Raw genomic sequence first — 21,590 nt, 5'->3', positions numbered from 1 at the left:
GGATTTATTCAAACTTCATGTTTGCAGTTTACATGATCATCTTGAAACTAAAACTGAAATATAATGTAAAGTTAAAATATATATTTCTATAATGGCAGAAAAAAAACCCAAGTTAGTTGGTCCATTAGTTAATAAGCTGCTTTCTGATTCCTTTAAAAGAAAAAAAAATGGGTTGAATTAATACAGATCTAATGCTGTGAGCCCAAAAAATGAGCAGGATGGGAATGTCACCCTGGGAATACAGGCACGACTGTGCTGCACTCTGGCTCCGCACAGCTGCTGGAGCTGATCGCATCTATTGAAGATGAAGCTTCCACCAGACATGCCGCAGCACGCTTTAGAAGTACCCCACCACTGAGGATGAGGAGGGTAGGAAATCAGAACGCTAAAATAAAATAAAAACACTATGCAGACTAAATGCTCCGGGGTGATTTGAAAACAAAGATGAAATGAATTAACAAAAATGATGCCCAAGACACACACACACACACACACACACACACACACACACACACACACACACACACGTGCTTAACATAGTTATTAAATCATCAGCCAATACTCGGTGTAGGCCATAGCTGTATAATCTGTATAAGCTCTATAATCTAAATATTTTTATTGCTATAGTACAATTAATGTTGTTATGCATTTAATTTTCAATATATTATCTTACAGAACTAGAACTAGAAATAAATGGTAAAGCAAATTATTATTAAGATGCCAAGTAACAATTATTTATTTTAATTTCTGAAGAGAATGTTATGCTTTATTAATTTTACTCCTGAGAGAATTCCAGTTTAAATTTGATTATAAAAATGTGAATAATTCATTTTGAAATTCTTCATCCCTGTTCAACATGGTAAAATGTTGAACTCACTGAAAAGGAAAGAGTCCCAATTACAGGAATTAACTCATTTTTATGACAGGCAGTCTAATAAATCTAAAATGTATTGACAATTAATGTGGCATTATTTTATTTATATCAGTTTTAATGGACATAGCCTGCCACACCTTTATCGAATTGCTTTGTTGAAATCAGATTTACCCTTGTTGAAACGGTTAACGTTGTCTTAATTTCCTCTTTTAGGCTGTTGTGAAATGGCTGCAATGGTGAAACTCAGAATCATTTTCTCCGAAAATGATTCCCGGAGATTGATCCTTCCAAATGGGATGCCAGAGTCTGTCAGTGAGCTAGTTCAGCAGATAAAGGGACAGTGTGGAGTTAATGGGGACTTCAGACTTCAGTTCATGGATGCAGAATTTGGGAATGAATTCACCAACTTGGAGTCAATGTCGGACATCCAGGACAAAAGTACCATCAAGATCATCTTTAGCTCAGTTGCACCTGTCGAGCCTGGTGAGCCACTGATCCCTCTTTACTCACCTGCTGCCACTTCCCGCACTCTAGATGACTCCTCATCCATTTCATCTCCTGGGAACTCATTTGATACAGATATATTGTCTTCTCCTGAATCTACTTCCTCAAGAGCCACTGCATGGCCCGATGTCTTCCCCATTCCCCGGTTCTCTTATGATACTCAACTACAGCTGGACAGGGCCAATGCTACTTTCAAAGAAACTGGAGCTTTGTTGAATCCTGATCATAAAATTAAGTCTGCCATTCTTGATGGTTTAGCTGAAACAATTGTTCAGTACAAGGTCTACCTCTCTGACAGGGAGTTTGATGAGGTCGCAGAAGCTCTTGTAACAACCCATCCATGTTTGAAAGAGCCTGGTTCAGTCACTGGATATGGCGGATGGAAAACAAGCTTGAAGTATAAACTTGCTAACTACCGAACTAAGCTTAGACGGCTTGGTTGCCCTGAAGTTACTGTGAATTCCTTAAAACATAAACCTGATGGCAAATGTACTCCTGCGTATGGCGTGAAGAAGCCAAAAAAAGCTGAAGTGAATTACTGCCCCACTTATCCAGCTGGTGAAACTGCAGAGACACTGGAAGAAATCAGAGTGGACCTCCTGTCAGAAGTTAAGAAAAAAAACAATGACCACAGGGTGGCTGCAATGATGGAGAAGACCTTTGCTCTCAGAAGGCAAGAGGTAGTACGTGAAGCACCGATGATTGCTGATTTCAAAATGAGGTGGCCAGCTCTCTTCCATGTGTATGAGGTAATTGAATGGGTTTAAAACAACAGCAATATTTTGCTTCCATTGGATTATTATATAAAAGTAACTTGTGACCACATGGGATTTACTGAAGATCAGCTAAAGCAGCCTGTGTTAGCTCAGCTACAAATATGAATGCAGGAACCTAATATACAAGAAATTAATGGATTATGCATTCACATGTATTGAACAGACTTGACTCACTTTTAAGTGGACTGAATAATGACAACACAATCCTCTGTTAATTATTTGTGGTTGTATTTGCCTTTGTTAAGTATCCTGGGGTTTTTTTTAAAGGTGCTGTGTAAATCTCAGTTATAAATGTATTCTTATTATTAGTTTTGTCTGTTGGATTATTATTCTGCCTTTTGCAGGTGAGTGCAGAATTCAAGAGGATTACAACAATCCATTTGCAGTCTAAGTTCTTCTCCCAGCTGGATAGTTATTCGGCAAATTTTATGAAGATATATGCCAAGAAGGGTGGAGTGCAAGGGAGAAACATTAAGACCATCATGGCACCTGCAACCCAGGTATGACAAGATATATTTATACAAGCCCAATTGAAGAAAGTTTGGATATTGTGTAAAGTGTAACTAAAACCAAAATGCAGTGATTTGCATTTCAAAACCATCTTTTACTTACAAATAAACATAGAAATTTGGTGAGTTAGAAACATTTGTAAATGTTTTTGTACTTGATTCTAATCTGCTGCTGAGTCATTTTTATTCTCCTTAAACTGCAGCTGAACTAACCAGTTAAATTTGTAATTCACCTTAAATATCTGTTCAGTGACATTGATTTCACTTTGATATGGAGACAAGCTAATGTGATTTCCATGTTTCCTTTATCAGGCTGCGTGATGGTAACCTTTAGTGTTCAAGTGAGCCCAGATTAAATTGTCAGACCCTAATGTTCTGATATCACCTTACAAATAAACAACAGCACTTTAAGCAAATAATTTACTGGAACTACAATGTTTATTTTACTGCTCTGTTTATTAAAACATCAGATTCAACATTTGCTGCACCATTCATCACTAGTCCCTAAACAGCATGGGTGTTTTTTACTGTTATATTTTAGTCTTCTTTATAGATTGTTAATCCCTATCTGATAATGTCCCTAGAGTACACTTGTAGGGATTATTTCATGGAAGAAGAGTCATATGACCCGTGAAACGCTCCTTTAGATTGGTTAGATATTGCTAACACTAGAGCTGGGCGATATGACCCAAAATTCATATCTCGATATTTTTTAGCTGGATGGCGATAAAGGATATATATCTCGATATTTTTTTAAAGCCATAAGTTAAGAACAAAAAGAGAGTTCTTAGTCACACTGTGTCCCAGATGTCACACGGGCACTTTTATTTACATACAGCGTAGATGTACATGAAGAAATTACTCTAAAATAAATTATCAGCATTTATTAAATAATCATGGTCCATAAATAAAAGAAAACAATGTTGTTTTTGTGCATAACAAAAAGCTCACAATTGTGCAGTCAAAATGTAAACTAATAGACGCTGAGCGTAATAACAAAGAGACAGATTTCACAGCTGCACCACGTCTCTGAACAGGTGCCATTTGTGGTCCTTATACACACACAGTACGGTAATATTACGTTGAAGCACAGTACATATCACTCCACGAGGCTCCTCCCCGGTAGCCGTAATCCTCCGACAATCCATCAAGCGGTGCAGCTCCGTAGCTTAGCAAAGTCATATTAAAACATTTTTGACAGATTGCTGAGCGCTGTGTACCACATAAAATCGGTTCGCGGTCAGTAAGCACAACCAGAATTCATACATAAGGCGGCGCACTGTCGATTTTTGAGAAAATGAAAGGATTTTAGGCCATGCATGTCGTTAGCGCGGTTAGCTCGCTAACACGTTGACGCCGTCCAGCCCCACGCACGGGGCAATCCGCGGTAACTCGCTAACGGAGATTTTCCGCTTTCATCTTGTCATTGCCTGCAGGTGAAGCTATGGGGGAGGGGGAGTTGGGTTCAGTGAAGGAGAGGCGAGGCCGAGTAACGTTGCGTAGAGACAAAAGTGGACGAAAGAGAGGCAAACCTGCGGCTCCACAAGTATAATTATAACGTAACATAGACTTTATCGATATAAACGATATTGTCACATCTTATATCTCGTATGAAAATATATCGATATTTTTAAAGAACTCGATATATCGCCCAGCCCTAGCTAACACCACCCTTTTTATGGAAACAAGCCGGGGAAATCCTAGGTTAAGTTAACGAGTTCATAACCAACTTTGTGTGAGTGCATATCCTGATCACCAGTGTTAATCCAGATAAGGGAAAGATACCCTGGGTATGTTGAACTCGCTTCATAGTATAGGCCTCTGTTGCTCGACGTTTGGGAGAAGAATGTAATGTCATTCAAATGTTATGGGGGTGGTCAGAGGTCTGGAGAGCTGGCAGGCCAGTTCATCAAATTCAAGATGAGCTAATATTTTTCTTAAAAATTATCAAATTTTCCCAGATTAAAAATTTAATATGTTTATTTGTAAGTGACATGTAGTTTTGAGACTTTCTTGAATTGGGGATGGTATGGCATGATTAAACTCATAGACAAAGTAATAAATAATATTACAATGACAGATTTGTCTAAAATGCATAAAGACTATTCTATTCCAAAGGGGTAAAGATTGCAGAACAATAGCCTCTAAATTTCTCACAAAATGTTCTTTAACCCCACTGCTAGATATGTGTGTGTTATATATATATTAGGGGTGCAACGATATTCGTATCGATATCGAACCGTTCGATACAGTGCTTTTGGTTCGGTACGCATATGTATCGAACAATACAATTTAAAAAATTTATTTATTTATTTATTTTTGTTGTTGTCCCGTTTGGATCTATAGCCATCAGAATTGTTGTCTTGAGGCCAAGAAAGATGCCAAGCGGATTTATTTTACCAAGTGGATCATCATATTGGTCCATTTGATTGACCTTTATTATAATTATGAATTTATTTTATTTTCAGTTGCAAACGGGACAGACATGACTGTGGGATAGGACAGGGGGAAAGAATGAAAGAAAGAGGGGAGAGAAAGAAAGAAAACCAAAGGGGAGAAAAAAAAAGAACAATACAAAATTTGTAATTTTTTTTATCAACTTTCCTTCTGACGATGCTGTCTGTGTTGAGCGCTCAGTGAATCTGCGTTCAACTACTCCGCCTAGGCTGCACTGTCCAGCGCAGATCCACTGAGCGCCCAACACAGACAGCATCATCAGAAGGAAGAGCGCAGGGCAAGCTAGCGAGACAGAAAGTTAAGCTGTGCTAAATAACCAGGGGTGCACATAAGTGGAGCACATTCGCTGTCAAAATAAAAAACACGTACAAGGGTTAGGGTTAAATTTAAAAACTGTACTTTTTTGCCAAATATATATTTATAATTTTAATAAATGACAAATTAAAAAGGCATGAACATTTTTTTTGTATTGAAAAAATATCGAACCGTGACACCAAAGTATCGAACCGAACCGAACCGTGAATTTTGTGTATCGTTGCACCCCTAATATATATATATATATATATATATATATATATATACACATATATACATATATATATATATATATATATATATATACACACATATATATATATATATATATATATATATATATATATATATATATATATACACACATATATATATATATATATATATATATATATATACATACATATATATATATATATGTGTGTATATCTATGTGTGGAGAGTGAGATAGAGTATATTTGTGTAATTTATGTATTTTCCCTCTGTGTATTAAGACTGCTGCTGTTGAAGTCAGAAGAGAATGCATCCTCAAAGGTCTTTGCGTGTACCTGAATGAAGATCCAGAGAAGCTGGTGAAGGATTACCTGGTACAGTGGGGCAAAAAAGTATTTAGTCAGCCACCGATTGTGCAAGTTCCCCCACCTAAAATGATGACAGAGGTCAGTAATTTGCACCAGAGGTACACTTCAACTGTGAGAGACAGAATATGAAAAAAAAAATCCATGAATTCACATGGTAGGATTTGTAAAGAATTTATTCATAAATCAGGGTGGAAAATAAGTATTTGGTCAATAACAAAATTACAACTCAATACTTTGTAACATAACCTTTGTTGGCAATAACAGAGGTCAAACGTTTACTATAGGTCTTTACCAGGTTTGCACACACAGTAGCTGGTATTTTGGCCCATTCCTCCATGCAGATCTTCTCGAGAGCAGTGATGTTTTGGGGCTGTCGCCAAGCAACACGGACTTTCAACTCCCGCCACAGATTTTCTATGGGGTTGAGGTCTGGAGACTGGCTAGGCCACTCCAGGACTTTCAAATGCTTCTTACGGAGCCACTCCTTTGTTGCCCGGGCGGTGTGTTTTGGATCATTGTCATGTTGGAAGACCCAGCCTCGTTTCATCTTCAAAGTTCTCACTGATGGAAGGAGGTTTTGGCTCAAAATCTCACGATACATGGCCCCATTCATTCTGTCCTTAACACGGATCAGTCGTCCTGTCCCCTTGGCAGAAAAACAGCCCCATAGCATGATGTTTCCACCCCCATGCTTCACAGTAGGTATGGTGTTCTTGGGATGCAACTCAGTATTCTTCGTCCTCCAAACACGACGAGTTGAGTTTATACCAAAAAGTTCTACTTTGGTTTCATCTGACCACATGACATTCTCCCAATCCTCTGCTGTATCATCCATGTGCTCTCTGGCAAACTTCAGACGGGCCTCGACATGCACTGGCTTCAGCAGCGGAACACGTCTGGCACTGCGGGATTTGATTCCCTGCCGTTGTAGTGTGTTACTGATGGTGACCTTTGTTACTTTGGTCCCAGCTCTCTGCAGGTCATTCACCAGGTCCCCCCGTGTGGTTCTGGGATCTTTGCTCACCGTTCTCATGATCATTTTGACCCCACGGGATGAGATCTTGCGTGGAGCCCCAGATTGTGGGAGATTATCAGTGGTCTTGTATGTCTTCCATTTTCTGATGATTGCTCCCACAGTTGATTTTTTCACACCAAGCTGCTTGCCTATTGTAGATTCACTCTTCCCAGTCTGGTGCAGGTCTACAATACTTTTCCTGGTGTCCTTCGAAAGTTCTTTGGTCTTGGCCATGGCGGAGTTTGGAGTCTGACTGTTTGAGGCTGTGGGCAGGTGTCTTTTATACAGATGATGAGTTCAAACAGGTGCCATTCATACAAGTAACGAGTGGGGGACAGAAAAGCGTCTTACAGAAGACGTTACAGGTCTGTGAGAGCCAGAGATTTTCCATGTTTGAGGTGACCAAATACTTATTTTCCACCCTAATTTACGAATAAATTCTTTACAAATCCTACCATGTGAATTCATGGATTTTTTTTCACATTCTGTCTCTCACAGTTGAAGTGTACCTCTGGTGCAAATTACTGACCTCTGTCATCATTTTAAGTGGGGGAACTTGCACAATCGGTGGCTGACTAAATACTTTTTTGCCCCACTGTATGTTAATTTGCAGTTATCCTTATCTAAGGAGATGATCAAAGATAGGCTCAAACTACATATAAAAAGCTACATGCAAGAAGTTTGTGGCTTTAAAAATTACCTTTTAAAAATAGGAAAAGTAAGGGCTTTATTTTTCTCACTAGATACTGCACGCACCATTCTTGAGTGTTTTATACTAACCTCATAAAATAATATCATCACAGAACTAATATCATATAATGATTCACCCCTTCACGCACACATTCATACAAGTATTTCTATGTAGCATTCACACTTTGATGAATGTATCAGGAGCAACTTAGGGTTTAGTAACTTAAACTTACCCATGGTTAGTTCTGGTATTCAGACTGGAGAACCCAAGGATTAATCCAGTACACAACTTGCTCTACCTCCTAAGCCACAGCCACCCCTAACTCAATATCTTAAAAGACGGGACTTTGTTGAGGTATTGAATTAGATTGTCTTGAGTCAGAAAAAATATCAGGCAGTCATTTTTGATTATATTTACATTATTATAAAGTTTGAATGAATAAAGCTTTTAGGTATTTTACATTAATTATCTCTCTCTCTCTTTTTTTTTTTTAAATTGTCACAGGACGTTGATAAAAGCATCGCCACTGCCATAGCAGAGACAGTCTTTGGAATCTGTGTCATTCGATCAGAGGGTGCGGAGCCTGGCGATGACCCTCAGGATGTTATGATTGTTCTAGAGGGGGTGGAAGTGATGGGTGAGTTGGGCAGTGTAGCTTTTGCAGTGGCAATGTTGCTTGGTCTGGTCTACTCACTAAACCTGAGCTACCCTCCTGAACTCAGGTACACCTTTGAGGTTCTGCAGAAGATTCTTATGGAGTTGGATGCACACAAACTATCCAACAAAGTACAGGTTCTCAAAACTCTTCTTTCTCGTTGAGAAATGTTGCCAATACAACAGCTACACCATGTATCTGGAACATGTACCAGAAAGAACTGCAGACAGATGATACAATGCATTTTCTTATTCATTTTGAGATACACAAAATTGGTGATATTTGTTTTTTTTTGAAAGTGCATCTCTTTGACCTTCAAAATCACTTGATTCAGCCGTTCATTGTGGTTAAAAAATGGTTTGAACAGGTTAAGTTTCCACCATCTCCACTACTTTTTTTTCTGTGATATAACTTGCATTCGATGTATTCTTCACATGTTATGTGAAATTTGCTATAAATACAATAAATTGGAGAAAACAAAAAGATGTGTATGACAAATTTTAATTTACCTTTTAGATGTAATAGTGAAATGTATGTTAACCAGACTCTAGACTTTGTTAAATGCTCCAAAAAATTACTCTTTAAATTAACTTAAAATAATCATGGAAAGAATTTCCACGTGATTAAATTGCTTTCTATTAACATTAAAGACTTGTGTTGGAATAACTTAATTTGTATGAGTTGGTTCAACTCAATTAACTTAAGCTGGGACCAAATTTAGTAAATTAGTTGGAGAAAACCTACTGAATTGAGTTTGAACAAAAATCTTTAAGTTGGATCAACACTATTAAAATATATTGGATCAAAATGCAGTAAATACGTTGATTCATCAATCTTTAATTAAGTTGGTCCAACTTGAGTGGATTAAGTTGGAGTAACAGAATTGCATGGTGCTAAAATAAAGCAATTTAATCACGTGGAAATTCTTTCCATGATTTTTTTATGTTCATTTAAAGAGTTATTTTTTTGAGTGTATACTGAAATTTGCCTCAAACACGCACCAGCAGGGTTGCTCCATTTGTTTTTGTGCTTGTATTATCAAGATCTACCTCACTATATAAAACACCTTGAAATAATTAGCTGTTAACCCATTAGGGCTGGGTCATATTATACCGTTCACGGTAATACCGGTATAATGTTGGGCAACGATAGGAAAATGAAATATCGTGATAGAATGAGTAAAACGCGCATGCGCAGTGCCTTTGTTTTCATACGCACATGGCCGATTGTTGAGTGAATCAGATGAACCAGAATTGGTTTGTAAAAATGGTGCAACTTCAGTGATGTGGAACTGGTTTGGTGTTTGTCCGTCAGATACACGACAAAGCACATTTTTTGCAGAACATGCAAGCGGCCGTTGTTATTGTCGTATTTGTCGGACTAAGATGCTCTTAAATCTGGGAGTAATCTGGGTCCTAAACTCTGTATGCTTCAGGTCAAACAACACTGCAGCATCACTGAGAGTTAAAAACTGTCTAAATTCTTTCATCTTTAATAAAACGATCAGCATTGCTGCTTTACCAGGTGTAACTATGAAGTTTAACTTCCAGGCATCCATGAAAACAAAATTTATTACATTTAACGGAGTTGGAAGTTAGCAGGAAGCTAGCGGAAGTTAGCTCGCTAGTTTCGCTAGTTACCTAAGCATGATATAGCATGTTCTGACTGAGAGATTTCTGAAAAAAATCAAACGTACAGCTCTGCTATCACTTCCAACATAAATGAAGACAGAAAACTAAACAGCAGTGACGTTTGTAAGGTTACTGAAGTTGGGCTAGCTGGTATATAATGATGTGCTACGTGATCGCTAGCGACACAGCTACGTTAGCATAACATAAACACAGTGAAGCTGGAGGACGAACACTAACACTTTTCCACTTATAAAAGTTAACGTTCCTGATAGTTAGAGACAAATGCAATCGCATGGCAGGATGCTGTAAACGGACCAAACTTCAGTCAGGAGAACAACTGATATAATCCATCCACAATACGAGGTTAGTCATTAATATACTGCAACAACATGCAGCTGCCAGAGAATTCAACATTAATGAATCAATGGTACAGAAGTGGAGGAAGCAAGAAGAATGAGTTTAATAAAGTTTGATTTATCTGACTGCTTTGTTTCGCTTAATGTGCCTTATAATCCCGTGCACCTTATGGTCCAAAAAATACGTACTGCACACTGCAGTTTAATGTTGCAAAGCACCTCTTTTTAACTTCAGTGGATATTATACATGGTTATGCTCAGGATATGTCAGCCCATTTCTACTGGAAATGCCTTTTGGTTAAACTTTCAGAAAGGAATTTGCATTTGCACTGTTACATTTTTATAAAGCTTTAATGTACATAAAAACCAGCTTCTTGTTTAAGTGAAAATAAATGGAAGGTTGTCTTTTTGCGCTAGTAATGTTGTGGAGTTGTATTTTGTCTCGCATCAATTATATCGTCAGTTATATCGTTATCGCAAATTTTCAAATATATATCGTGATAAATATTTTTGCCCATATCGCCCTGCTCTATAACCCATTCTGTATAAATAAAATAGAAGTGACTCATGAAACTAAGAAAAATTATGTGTCAGGACTGCATTTCTGCATTATTTTTTTTTGTTTTTTTGTCACAGTGGGAATTCTCTCCATTATCCACAGGACTCACTGTTGTCATTGCCCATACTCTTTGAAAAAGACATGTACTGCATAAAACATGCTCAGCATTTCATTTACAGAACGTAATTGTTCTTCTCACCTGTTAAAAGTGAAACGGCACACAGTGGCAGTCATTTCTAAAGTTGGACTTTAAATCTGAATTTTTCCAGATTAAAATGATTTTACATAATTTTGTCTCACCCTGTTGCATAAAATGCAGAAACAAGCCGAGGTGTGAAAAACGTTTTCCAAGCGTAATTCTTTATTTACTACAGAAAATACTGAGAACTTGCAGCATTAATGTGCTGTGGAAAATGTAAAGGGAAAACATTCTCTCTGGTATATTTATCTCATTCTTGGATGCACACATTAAAAGTAATTGTCAAAAATGTGTCTGCAGAGTTAAGTTCCTTCTCGTGAAAAGAATGACCATGCTTAAAGCGACGTCACTTCTCCAACCTTCCTTTTGTTTTGTTTTTTTGTTTTGTTTTTTTCTTCAAGAGTCAGGCCCAAGAGCCAGCACCAGCAGCTGCCCCTCCCCCAGAGTCGGGGTACCTGGGTGGTAGAGGGAGGCAGAAAGGTGCTCCAGGACCCTTCAGTGCAGAAGGTGCAGTCAAACAAAAAGTCGAGCTACATTTCTTCTGTTAAATATCTTTGTTTGTCCTTTCTTTACTCCATTTATAAGTAAAGTTAAAAATGTAAACTGATGAGGACTGCACTGCAGAGGAAACCATCTCTTCTAATTGTGGAAAGAAATAAGGCAGTCCGATTCGATAACACTTTCTGTGCATTGCTAGAAATGTAAAATGCAGATTATATATTTGTAGACCGACACTATTGCCTTTTTGTTTTTTACATTCATATTAGTGCATGTGGACTGTTAACAGTCTTCATTTGTTTTCATTAGCTCTTCTACAGATTTCAGCTGCATTTCAGCAGGTAAAGCTTGGAGAAAGAAGTGGACGCCGCCGGGATTTTCATGATGCAGGCGTTAACATGAGGCAGGCAATGGAGCATGTGAAGGAATCCAAATGCGGTCAGTAGTTTTAAATCGAAACGATGCCAAATGTAACTTTCTGTAATCTGTGTTGAGGTTTGAAAATTACTACTAAAATTCTGTGTGTGTTCACTTCCTCAGGAGTAACTGGTAATCCCATTCAGCTGACCGCAAACTTCTTTCGCATCCTGTCCCGCCCTCAGTGGGTTCTGTATCAGTACCATGTGGACTTCAAACCACAAATGGAGTCGCGACGCCTGAGATCTGCGCTCCTCTTCCAGCACGAGGAAACACTTGGCTCAGCATGGTAGTGATGGGTCGTTCGCGAACGAAATGGCTCTTAGAGCCGGCTCTTTGACGTGAACGACGCGACCCGGCTCCTTATCGCGAGCCGTCACGTGGGGTTTTTTTTTTTCTTTCTTTCTCTCAGCCTCTCTCTCGCACTTTTTTTCCGCTTCACTCTGCACGCGAGCCTTGTGCTTTACGCTGGGCAGAGGGGGGAGGGGCGGTAGTTACACTCAGTAGCACAGGAACAGAGCCAGAGAGAGAGAAAGAGAGGCAGGGACAACAACATTAGAAAGGTATAGTAATCATCCACAACTATTTTCGGTTGCAGATGATAAAGGATTGAGAAAGTTTATTCATGCAGGTCCATATGACAGATAATATGCATGTTCTTTTAGTTTTCATATTATAATTTATATTTAATTGTGTTGTGGTTTGCAGTGTTTTGTGTTCTTTTCACTTTAAATTTGTGAAAGGAAAAAGCTGAAAATGTAAATAGTTAAAACTTGAAATGTGAATAGTTGATTTTTGTATTAGATGATTTATTTATTACATTTTATGTGGAGTGAATAAATAAAAGTATATTTACGGTGGCCCCTAGAGACAAAGCACATACAAACTTCAAATCACGTACGAACTCTGAAGCATGTACAAACTCCAAAACACGTAAAAACACGTACAAACTCCAAAACACGTAAAAACTCCAAAACACGTAAAAACACGTACAAACTCCGAAGCACGTAAAAACTCAGAAGCATATAAAAACTCAGAAGCACATAAAAACTCAAAACACGTACAAAAGAACAACAGAAGTGCTCCAGGATGCTGGGCGCAGTGTTGAGCCTTTGTTATCTTGTGGCTACACAAGCCAGCAAGTACCAATGACCGGATTTGGTGTGTGGTAATAACAGGTAAATGAACTTTTTTAAAAATTATTTGAATATATATATGAGTGCCTGTGTATAAATACACAAACAATACACACATGCTTTCAATTGTGTAATTTAAGTGATCTAGTAGCTCTGCTTTGGAAGTTCAGTTCATGCTAGAAATGTGTTTTGGAGTTTGTACGTGTTTTGTCTCTAGGGGCCACCGCATATATTTATATATAAACATATATAAATAAAACCACTTGTTTTTACGTTAGTAATTCCTTTTGTGCATAATTTTATATTATTGTTAATAATAAATTAATTAAAGCAACAAAACAACCTGAAGAGCCGGTTCGGAGCCGAAAGAGCCGGCTCTTTTTAGTGAGCCGAACCGAAAGAGCCGGATCTCTAAAAAGAGCCGGAAATCCCATCACTACAGCATGGAGCTTCAATGGAGCTCTGCTTTTTCTGCCGAACAGATTGCACAGCAAGGTACTGTGATGCTCCAAACATCGCGCGTTATGAAGAAAGTGTTTGTGCACGCAGATGGAATTGCCTGTTCGTTATCATTGTAAAAAAAGTTGGTTTCCATAAATCAGTCAGCCTGAATGATCAGGTTAGTGTTAATCTCTTGAGAGATTGGAGTTATTGATTGCAAAACACTGAATTCCTGTAATTCTTTCAAAGTAGTAGTTGTTATATTATAAATGGCACAGGAGTTGACAAAGGCGTTGCTTGGTGGCTTGGAAAGTTGTGGTCTTTTGACAAGCCTGGATTTTCCTCTTATCCAGTGTCTAACCCTCGTGTTTAGGAGACTGTGGTCTGTAGCGAGACCAGAAATGGAGAGAAGGTTCAGATAACAATCACCCTGACGAATGAACTGCCACCCTCTTCACCAGTGTGCATTCAGTTTTACAATATCATATTCCAAAGGTAAGCTTTCCACCTTTCAGAGCTTCTTTTTAAAAAGTGATGTGCAGCAATATTTTGTGCAGGACCACCACCTGTCTTTTTTTGCTCTGCCCTTTTCTTGGTTGCTGTTATAAACAAACAAACAGATTATTTCAGGGTCTCTTTGCAAGAGACTAAAAGTGATAAATATTACCATTCTGTAGAATATTCTTATATTTCACTTTTACTTGTTTCCATGTTCTAGTGGGTCCTGTTGTGGCTCTAATGTGAAAGGGGATATAATATAATATAACATATTATAATATAATATAATGTAATATAATATTGGATAATATAGTGTGATATGATAAATTTACCCTACCGCCTACTGGTGTTGGCCAGCAGTGTTGGTCAAGTTACTTGAAAAAAGTAATCAGTAACTAATTACTGATTACTTCCCCAAAAAAGTAATCCCGTTACTTTACTGATTACTTATTTTCAAAAGTAATTAATTACTTAGTTACTTAGTTACTTTTTAAAAACACGATTTGCAACCTGAAGAGGTGATAAAGCGATAGATCTCTCAGCCCAATTCTACTTTTTCTACATAATCCATCATACAAAATGTAATCAAATGGAAAAGTCCCTTTTTAAAACTTGTTTTATCAGTTTTAACCTTTTAACTTTATGCATCAAGCAAAAATGCAATTATATGCAACATTCACTGACTGGAAGAAATTTGTTTAATATTTAAACCTATTTTCTGCACATTCCAGCACATAAATTTATTTAGTTTTTTGTGTTTACACTCAGTCTTTCAAATAGATGCAAGTAAAACACAGCAGAAAATAAATAAAGTCAAAGACTAGCGGTCCTTTTGCTCTATTTTCACCTGTAAAGCAGGACTGCAGTAGGCGGAGGTTTACCCTGGTGCAAGTGTGCCGCAGCGGTCAGTGGAAGGATATGGCAGCTCTGTGAATTTCCCATTACGTCGTAGCGCACTCGGTGCTTGCTTGGAAGTTTAGGGGGTTTTTTTCGCTGTAAAAAGAAGTTTTCTTCCCATGCACAACGGACACTAATTTTTTTTGTCACTTTTTATGGAATCAAACTCAAAGTAAGGTCAGTACTTCCACGCTTTAAACGCTGCACGCTCATACTCTCTCCAGTACTCGATATATGATCCACTGTTGATCTGCACACAGCTGTTGTCACAAACGTCATCCTTGCTTACGTCACTGTCATGAGACATTCTCGCAAAAAAAATCACGGTTTTGGCATGTTTTTTGAAGTTTACAAATACTTAAGTGCAAAAATGTACTCCTCCTACCCCCAGTGCCCCAACAAACTCATTCATTTTGTGTTCAGAATCAGCCTCTGCTGGTTTAGAATAATTTTAGGTTTATACAAAGAAAATCAAATTAATTTGGTATTTCTTAATTACATTTATGAACAACTAACAAAATTTATATGTGTTCTTTGAAAGAAGGACCTGAATCTGTTTTTTGAGTGTGGGGTTAATGTTTAATTTAATTCCATGATGTATCTTTTTAAGCAGGAACCCACAGTGACTTCTCTCTGAGGCCCAAAAAAGATGGTGAGAGTGCTGTCAGTCTGGTCATTGTGTTGTAGTTGTTCTGAATCCAAGTTTTCTGGGTGCATCATGGGCTATTGCAGATGTTTTCTTTAGCCTTGTAGGACCTTGCTTCCACATATGTGGACGTCACATTTTAGGTTGTCTAGACAAAAATACAAAATTTTGCTCTACGAGGGTCTCAATTCCACTTACGAGAACATTATACTGCCTCTGTTCTATCAAAATGTAAAACAAATGTCCTCATGAGTGGGTCTCATTTTTCTCAGAAACAAAAATCTGGTAAATCTTTTTTTTTTACACTAATCAGGTCCCAATCAGCCCAAATAGCAAAGAGAAATTAAAAATGCATGCCATGAAAGAGATCGCGTCTTAGCACATTAAGCTAGGATTTGGCTTACCAGGATAAAGAAATCTGATGCAAGTAATCAACTGTCAGATTATTAAGTAGTGGAGACTATGAATTGTTGTTGGGTGCATGTGGCTTAACTCACACCAAATTAAAACATAAAAGTTAAAATCTTTGGGAACATTCATGGCTTTAGTTAGATTTAACTGAGTAACCATACACAGATCCTCCCTTCTTTACAAGACATATTGAGAAGACACTGATTTACATGTGAGCATCTTTGTTATATGAAATGGTCACATGCCCTAAATGTCTTTACTTTTTTGCTTTTGTGTTATAGCCAGAAGACATGGGTGTCACAGTTCCAATGGATGATCAGGATATCCAGTTGCCACGTCTGGACAGATGTTCAAAGTGTTTATGCTTTTATCATTTCAATTTTGTGTTCGAAAAAAAAAAAAAGCTTAAAGGCTGAGTCACAAAAAAAGTTAAAGACACCCTTGAAGGACAAACAAAGTTCTTTATGTTTTTGCTAGAAATATGGCCTTCTATGTAAGCATAGGGTCAAAAACAATGAGCTCAAACAACAACTACGCTCAAACAATTACTATGCTCAAACAACAAAATAAGACTTTCTATGTAAACTGGGCCTTTAAAGGTAGAAAAGCTGGTCATCCAGTTTCATATTGGGCTCTTTGTGGATGCTCTGACCCACAAGGAAAGCCAACTTGTGGGCGTATTGGCAGGGAGCAGGCACTCTGATGATCCCCTAAAGCACAAAGAAAAACAATCAGGCATGACCAACACAATGCCAAAGTCAGTGACATTTACACAGTCGGGGAAAATTATTTGATCCCTGCTGAATTTATACGTTTGCTCACTTACACAGAAATGAAGTCTAATTTTTAATGGCAGTTTTATTTTAACAAATACAGAAAAAAAAACATTATATCAGAGTTATGAATGGATTCACATGTCACTGAGTGAAAAAAGTATTTGATACACAAGTAAAACACAAGTGGGTACTTTGTGAAGGAACTCTTGGCCAGTACAGCCGTATAGTCTGTCACCAGGTTTGCACACATCTCTGGAGTGATTTTGGCCCGGTCCTTTTTACAGAAACTAAGTCCTTTAGGTTTCTCAGTTGCCACTTGGGAACTCAAAGCTTAAGCTCCCTCCACAGGTTTTCTATACAATTGAGGTCTGGAAACTGACTAGACCACTCAATGACCTTAATGTACTACTTCTTTGGCCGGTATGTTTTAGGTCATCATCATGCTGGAAGACTGATTCGGACTAGGGCTGCCACGATTAGTCGACTATCAAAATCGTCGACGACTAATTTAATAGTTGATGTGTCGTTTGAAGCTTTGTAAGATCCCAAAAGACGCAGGAATAAGTAGTAGTATTTAAGGGTGTAATAACGGACTGAAGCAGAAGATGGCAGCACTGCATGTACAAGGATGTCAGCTGCCGTTAAACCTTGAAGAAGAGGAAGCCTTGTCCCAGAATTCGTAGCGCAGCCCTGCTCAGTTTCCAACAATGGCGGCAGCTAGTTAGTTTTAATGTTACTCTTATTATTCTTTCTGGGTCACAAAATAAACGTTTAACATATTTTCAGGCGAGAATGTAGCTGTGTAAACTTCAAATATCTGCTCAGTTTATCAAGACACCACGTATTTTCAAAAGCGCTCCGACGTTTTCGGAGACGTCTGTTACCCACCAGCTCGATAGCGAGCCGGGGTTCAAGGCTCACCAGAGCCGGTGAGAACACCGGACTCCCGGCAAATCGTTTTCAAACCCAACGCCGTCTTTCACTACTCAGGTTAAACATATTGTAATGACCTGGCTGGGGTTGTTAGCCAGGTGCATTCTGGGTATTGTGTTGTCTGTGTTTTCTATCATTCTGCTAGTTCCTATGTGTTTGATTCGCATGTTGTGTTAGTGTTATGTTAATGTAAGCCACAGTGAAGTTGATGTGTGTTCTGTGGAGTGGGTTGAATTGGCATGGTTGGCTGACACCGCGACTCTATGTGGTGGTAGCGTGAAAGGGGTTCGGTGTCAGCAGCGTTACGTTGTTGAAAAAGATGGTAAATAAATGACTGGTGTGAACCACTACTGCCTCCTGCTGGATCATTCGGGGATTATCAGTCTGCTGCTGAGACGCTCGGGGTCGTGCGGTGTATGAGGCACGAGCGCTCTCCATTCGGTGTGAAGTTTAGCGATAGCTGCTAGCGCCCCGCTAGCCGTTTTAGCTAGTGAGCAGTTTAGCCAGTTTAGCTCCACTAACCCACGGTCGTTACAATTGGTGTCAGAAGTGGGATTCATGAGTGTCTAGCAGACACTATGGAGCCGACCATAGGCGAATTAGAGCGTGTAATCCGAGACAACAGCTCGCTTCTGGAAAGCATGGCTGCCGAGACCCAGCGGAGAAGACCCGAGCTGGGGCAGCCAGAGGGCCACAGCGAGCCCCGGAACAGCCACCCCCTGCTCTCCCTGCGACGGGAGGGGATTCCTGGGGCCGCACCAACTTTACAACTTTCAATACAGTTTCTATTCAAATCACATCTTATCTATCATTGTGTGGTTCCTTCTCTGCTGATCCTTTCAAGGCTCCATAGTCTTACCTAGAACTTTCTGATACTGGTCCAAAGTTGTCGAGACAACAATTTAATGCATATCTCATGTTGTTTAATTGTAATACCTGTTACAAAAGTGGCGAGCCAGCCAGGAGCCTAGTTAAGTGTCAGCAGTGAAACATATCTCAAGTTTGGGGAATTGTATAAAAGAAAAAAAAAAGTTGTTTAAATGTTTTAGCGTCATTGCCAAAGATGGAGTTCATAGCTAACTCAGGTATCAAAGTCCCTAATGCAGTGATTGTAAGTGGGTTGCTTGGATCGCCAGAAGATGAGGAGATTATAGACTTTCTGAAGAAATTTGGTTCTTTTAGGCTTGTTTCAGTAACTGATGCTGAATCAGAGTTCTATAAAAACCTGATTATTGAATATCAAGATGGTGCCGCCATTGAAGCCTTATCTTCTCTTTTGCCTTACACACATGAACTCAAAGAGAACCCAAGTGTCAGGTATCTCGTTCAAGCTTTGGCTAGCATTTACACTACGAAGGTTGGCTGCAATGTTACCAAAACCTACCTCAATGAGATAAAGAAATTGGCAAAATTAAGTGGGAAAGACTACGAAGAAGTGCTGAGAGACATGATGTCAGAGATCAGTGAGGCAATTGGAACAGACAGCATTGATGAGGCATCTGTAGCCAAACCGTTCGACACATCTCTTGAAACAGTTGAAACCTCAGAGCACCAGATGTTCAGAAATCCCTCCTTAACAGATTCCGGTCAGGATTGCCCCAAACCAAAGCCACCCACCATCCTGAGGCAAAATCTACCCATCAGGGAGAGTGACCTGCATCCACCTGAAGTTCAAAAGGTCATCGTTGAACACATTGTAAGGAAAAGTGACTGTAACACATATCCACATTTTCCCATCAAGCTTCACCCATTTTCAGGAAAAACCACAAGACCCAGTAATGAGACCGACTACGACACATGGCGATCACATGCTGAGCTTCTCAGGAAAGATCCCACTCTGTCCAATCTTCAGAAGTCTCGGAAAATGGTTGAAAGCTTGCTCTCCCCTGCAGCAGATATTGTTAAAAGGCTAAGTCCTGAAGCTACCCCTGAAACTTACCTTCAACTGCTGGATGCAGCCTTTGGAACTGTTGAAGATGGCGAAGAACTTTTCGCCCAGTTTATGAACACTCTTCAGGATCCTGGTGAAAAGGCTTCGTCTTACCTCTGCCGCCTCCAGGCTGTTCTAAACCTTGCTGTTAAGAGGGGAGGAATTGCTGCTGAAGAAGCAGACAAATATATTCTCAAGCAATTCTGCCGTGGTTGTTGGGACAACATCTTGCTCTCTGACCTCAACCTAGAAGAAAGGAAAAGTCACCCTCCAGCGTTTGCAGAGCTCCTGTTACAGATCCGTACTGAAGAGGATAGACATGCAGCCAAAGTCACACGCATGAAGAAGCACCTCGGCTCAAATCGACAGCGGGCCATTACTAGCTCGCAAAGCACATGTGCCTGCAGCCAGCAAGTAGTGATTCCATCCGAGTCCAACACATTGACGGAACTCAAACAGCAGGTCGCATCTCTTCAGAGCCAGCTTACCGCATTGATGTCAAAGAAACCCCAAAAGACCTCGAAACCCAAGGGGAGCGCTGAGCACACATCCAGCCAACCACTACCACCTAAACTTAACCCTAGAGCACCAAGCTGGAAGCCATCCAACCCAAAACAGAATGCAAGGCCAAAGGCCTGGTATTGTTTCAAGTGTGGTCAGGATGGCCACATTTCCTCAACTTGCACTAACGAACCAAACCCCACTCTCGTTGATGAAAAAAGAAGTCAGCTAAGAGAAAAGCAGCGTCTTTGGGATGCAACCGACCATCTGACTCCCAATGAAAATTTTTAGATGTAGCCTCAGTTGTAGGGCAAACTGAGGCTGTAGCAACTCACCAGCGCCCTGTTAATAAAGACGCTACACCTAAATTAAGTGCTGCTTTGAACCAGTGTAATGTCAGGAAACACCTTTCGAAGGTTTCCCCAAAACTGATAGGTACAAAGAGTACATGCCAAGTGATGATCCAAGATAAACAGTTTAACTGTCTGATGGACACAGGTTCACAAGTGACTACGGTTACCAAGTCCTTCTTTGATCAACATCTGTTCAAAACACAGATAGAGCCACTGTATGACCTATTGGAAGTTGAAGGTGCCAATGGGTTACCCGTGCCTTATTTGGGCTACATTAAAATCACCATCACCTTCCCAGAACAATTCCTGGGGAAGGAGTGTGATGTCCCAACCTTGGCCTTAGTGGTCCCAGACAGTGGAACATCTGGCTTTCATGTACTGATTGGTACTAACACCCTTGATGTGGCATATAACATGCACAAAGAGAAAGGTCCAGTGATCCACCACCCTTCAGCAGATGGCTACAAGACTGTGCTGAAAGTATTACAACTGCGACATGAACAATGTCATGACAGTAACGTTGGAGTGGTGAGGATGCATGGGAAAGACAAGAAGGTTGTTCCGGCTGGAGAAACTGTTGTTTTAGAGGGAACTATAGCAGTCAAGGGACTCCAGTCGGAGAAGTGTGCCATTGTGGAGTACCCTACATCATCTCTGCCTGGAGGACTTCTAGTAAAGACCTGCCTCCTTAACATACCGACCAGATCCCCATGCAGGCTACCAGTTGTGATTTCTAATGCGTCTGAGCACGACATCACTATTCCGGCCAAGAGCGTGATTGCTGAGCTCAATGCAATCCAGGCTATTCTACCGCACAAACAGAGTGCGACGGAGGGTCAGGAGCCAACCAAGCTACCTGGATCCAAGTCCCCTGATCAACCTGAGCTGGTCTTTGACTTTGGGGAATCTCACATTTCTCCAGAGTGGAGAGACAGAATTGTGGAAAAGCTGAATGGCATGCCTGAAGTCTTTGCCATGAATGATATTGACTTTGGGAGGACAGATAAAGTAAAGCATCACATCAAGCTGTC

The 21,590-nt window shown here is 39.6% G+C and overlaps 1 protein-coding gene across 1 annotated transcript; it reads left to right on the top strand.

Annotated features, from left to right (window-relative positions):
• Positions 1-2,022: 2,022 nt before the first annotated feature.
• On the top strand, positions 2,023-8,541 carry LOC146566253 (uncharacterized). The gene is made up of 4 exons (XM_085287998.1): positions 2,023-2,127; positions 2,499-2,654; positions 5,930-6,022; positions 8,227-8,541. Exons 1-4 carry the CDS (start codon positions 2,023-2,025, stop codon positions 8,539-8,541), a joined length of 669 nt encoding a protein of 222 aa, XP_085144124.1.
• Positions 8,542-21,590: the final 13,049 nt, after the last annotated feature.

This window comes from Mchenga conophoros, linkage group LG10 (assembly GCF_057382185.1).
Source record: "Mchenga conophoros isolate Kocher_MC1m ecotype Shallow Benthic linkage group LG10, M_conophoros_male_GT1.1, whole genome shotgun sequence".
Lineage (NCBI taxonomy): Eukaryota > Metazoa > Chordata > Actinopteri > Cichliformes > Cichlidae > Mchenga > Mchenga conophoros.
Note: the sequence above shows the minus strand (reverse complement) of the source record. Positions and strands in the feature narration are given on the sequence as shown.

Coding starts and splice junctions, on each gene's coding strand:
- LOC146566253 (XM_085287998.1), top strand. CDS start 2,023: ATGATGGAGAAGACCTTTGCTCTCAGAAGGCAAGAGGTAGTACGTGAA. Junction 2,128..2,498: donor CTCTCTTCCATGTGTATGAG/GTAATTGAATGG, acceptor TGCCTTTTGCAG/GTGAGTGCAGAATTCAAGAG. Junction 6,023..8,226: donor AGCTGGTGAAGGATTACCTG/GTACAGTGGGGC, acceptor AAATTGTCACAG/GACGTTGATAAAAGCATCGC.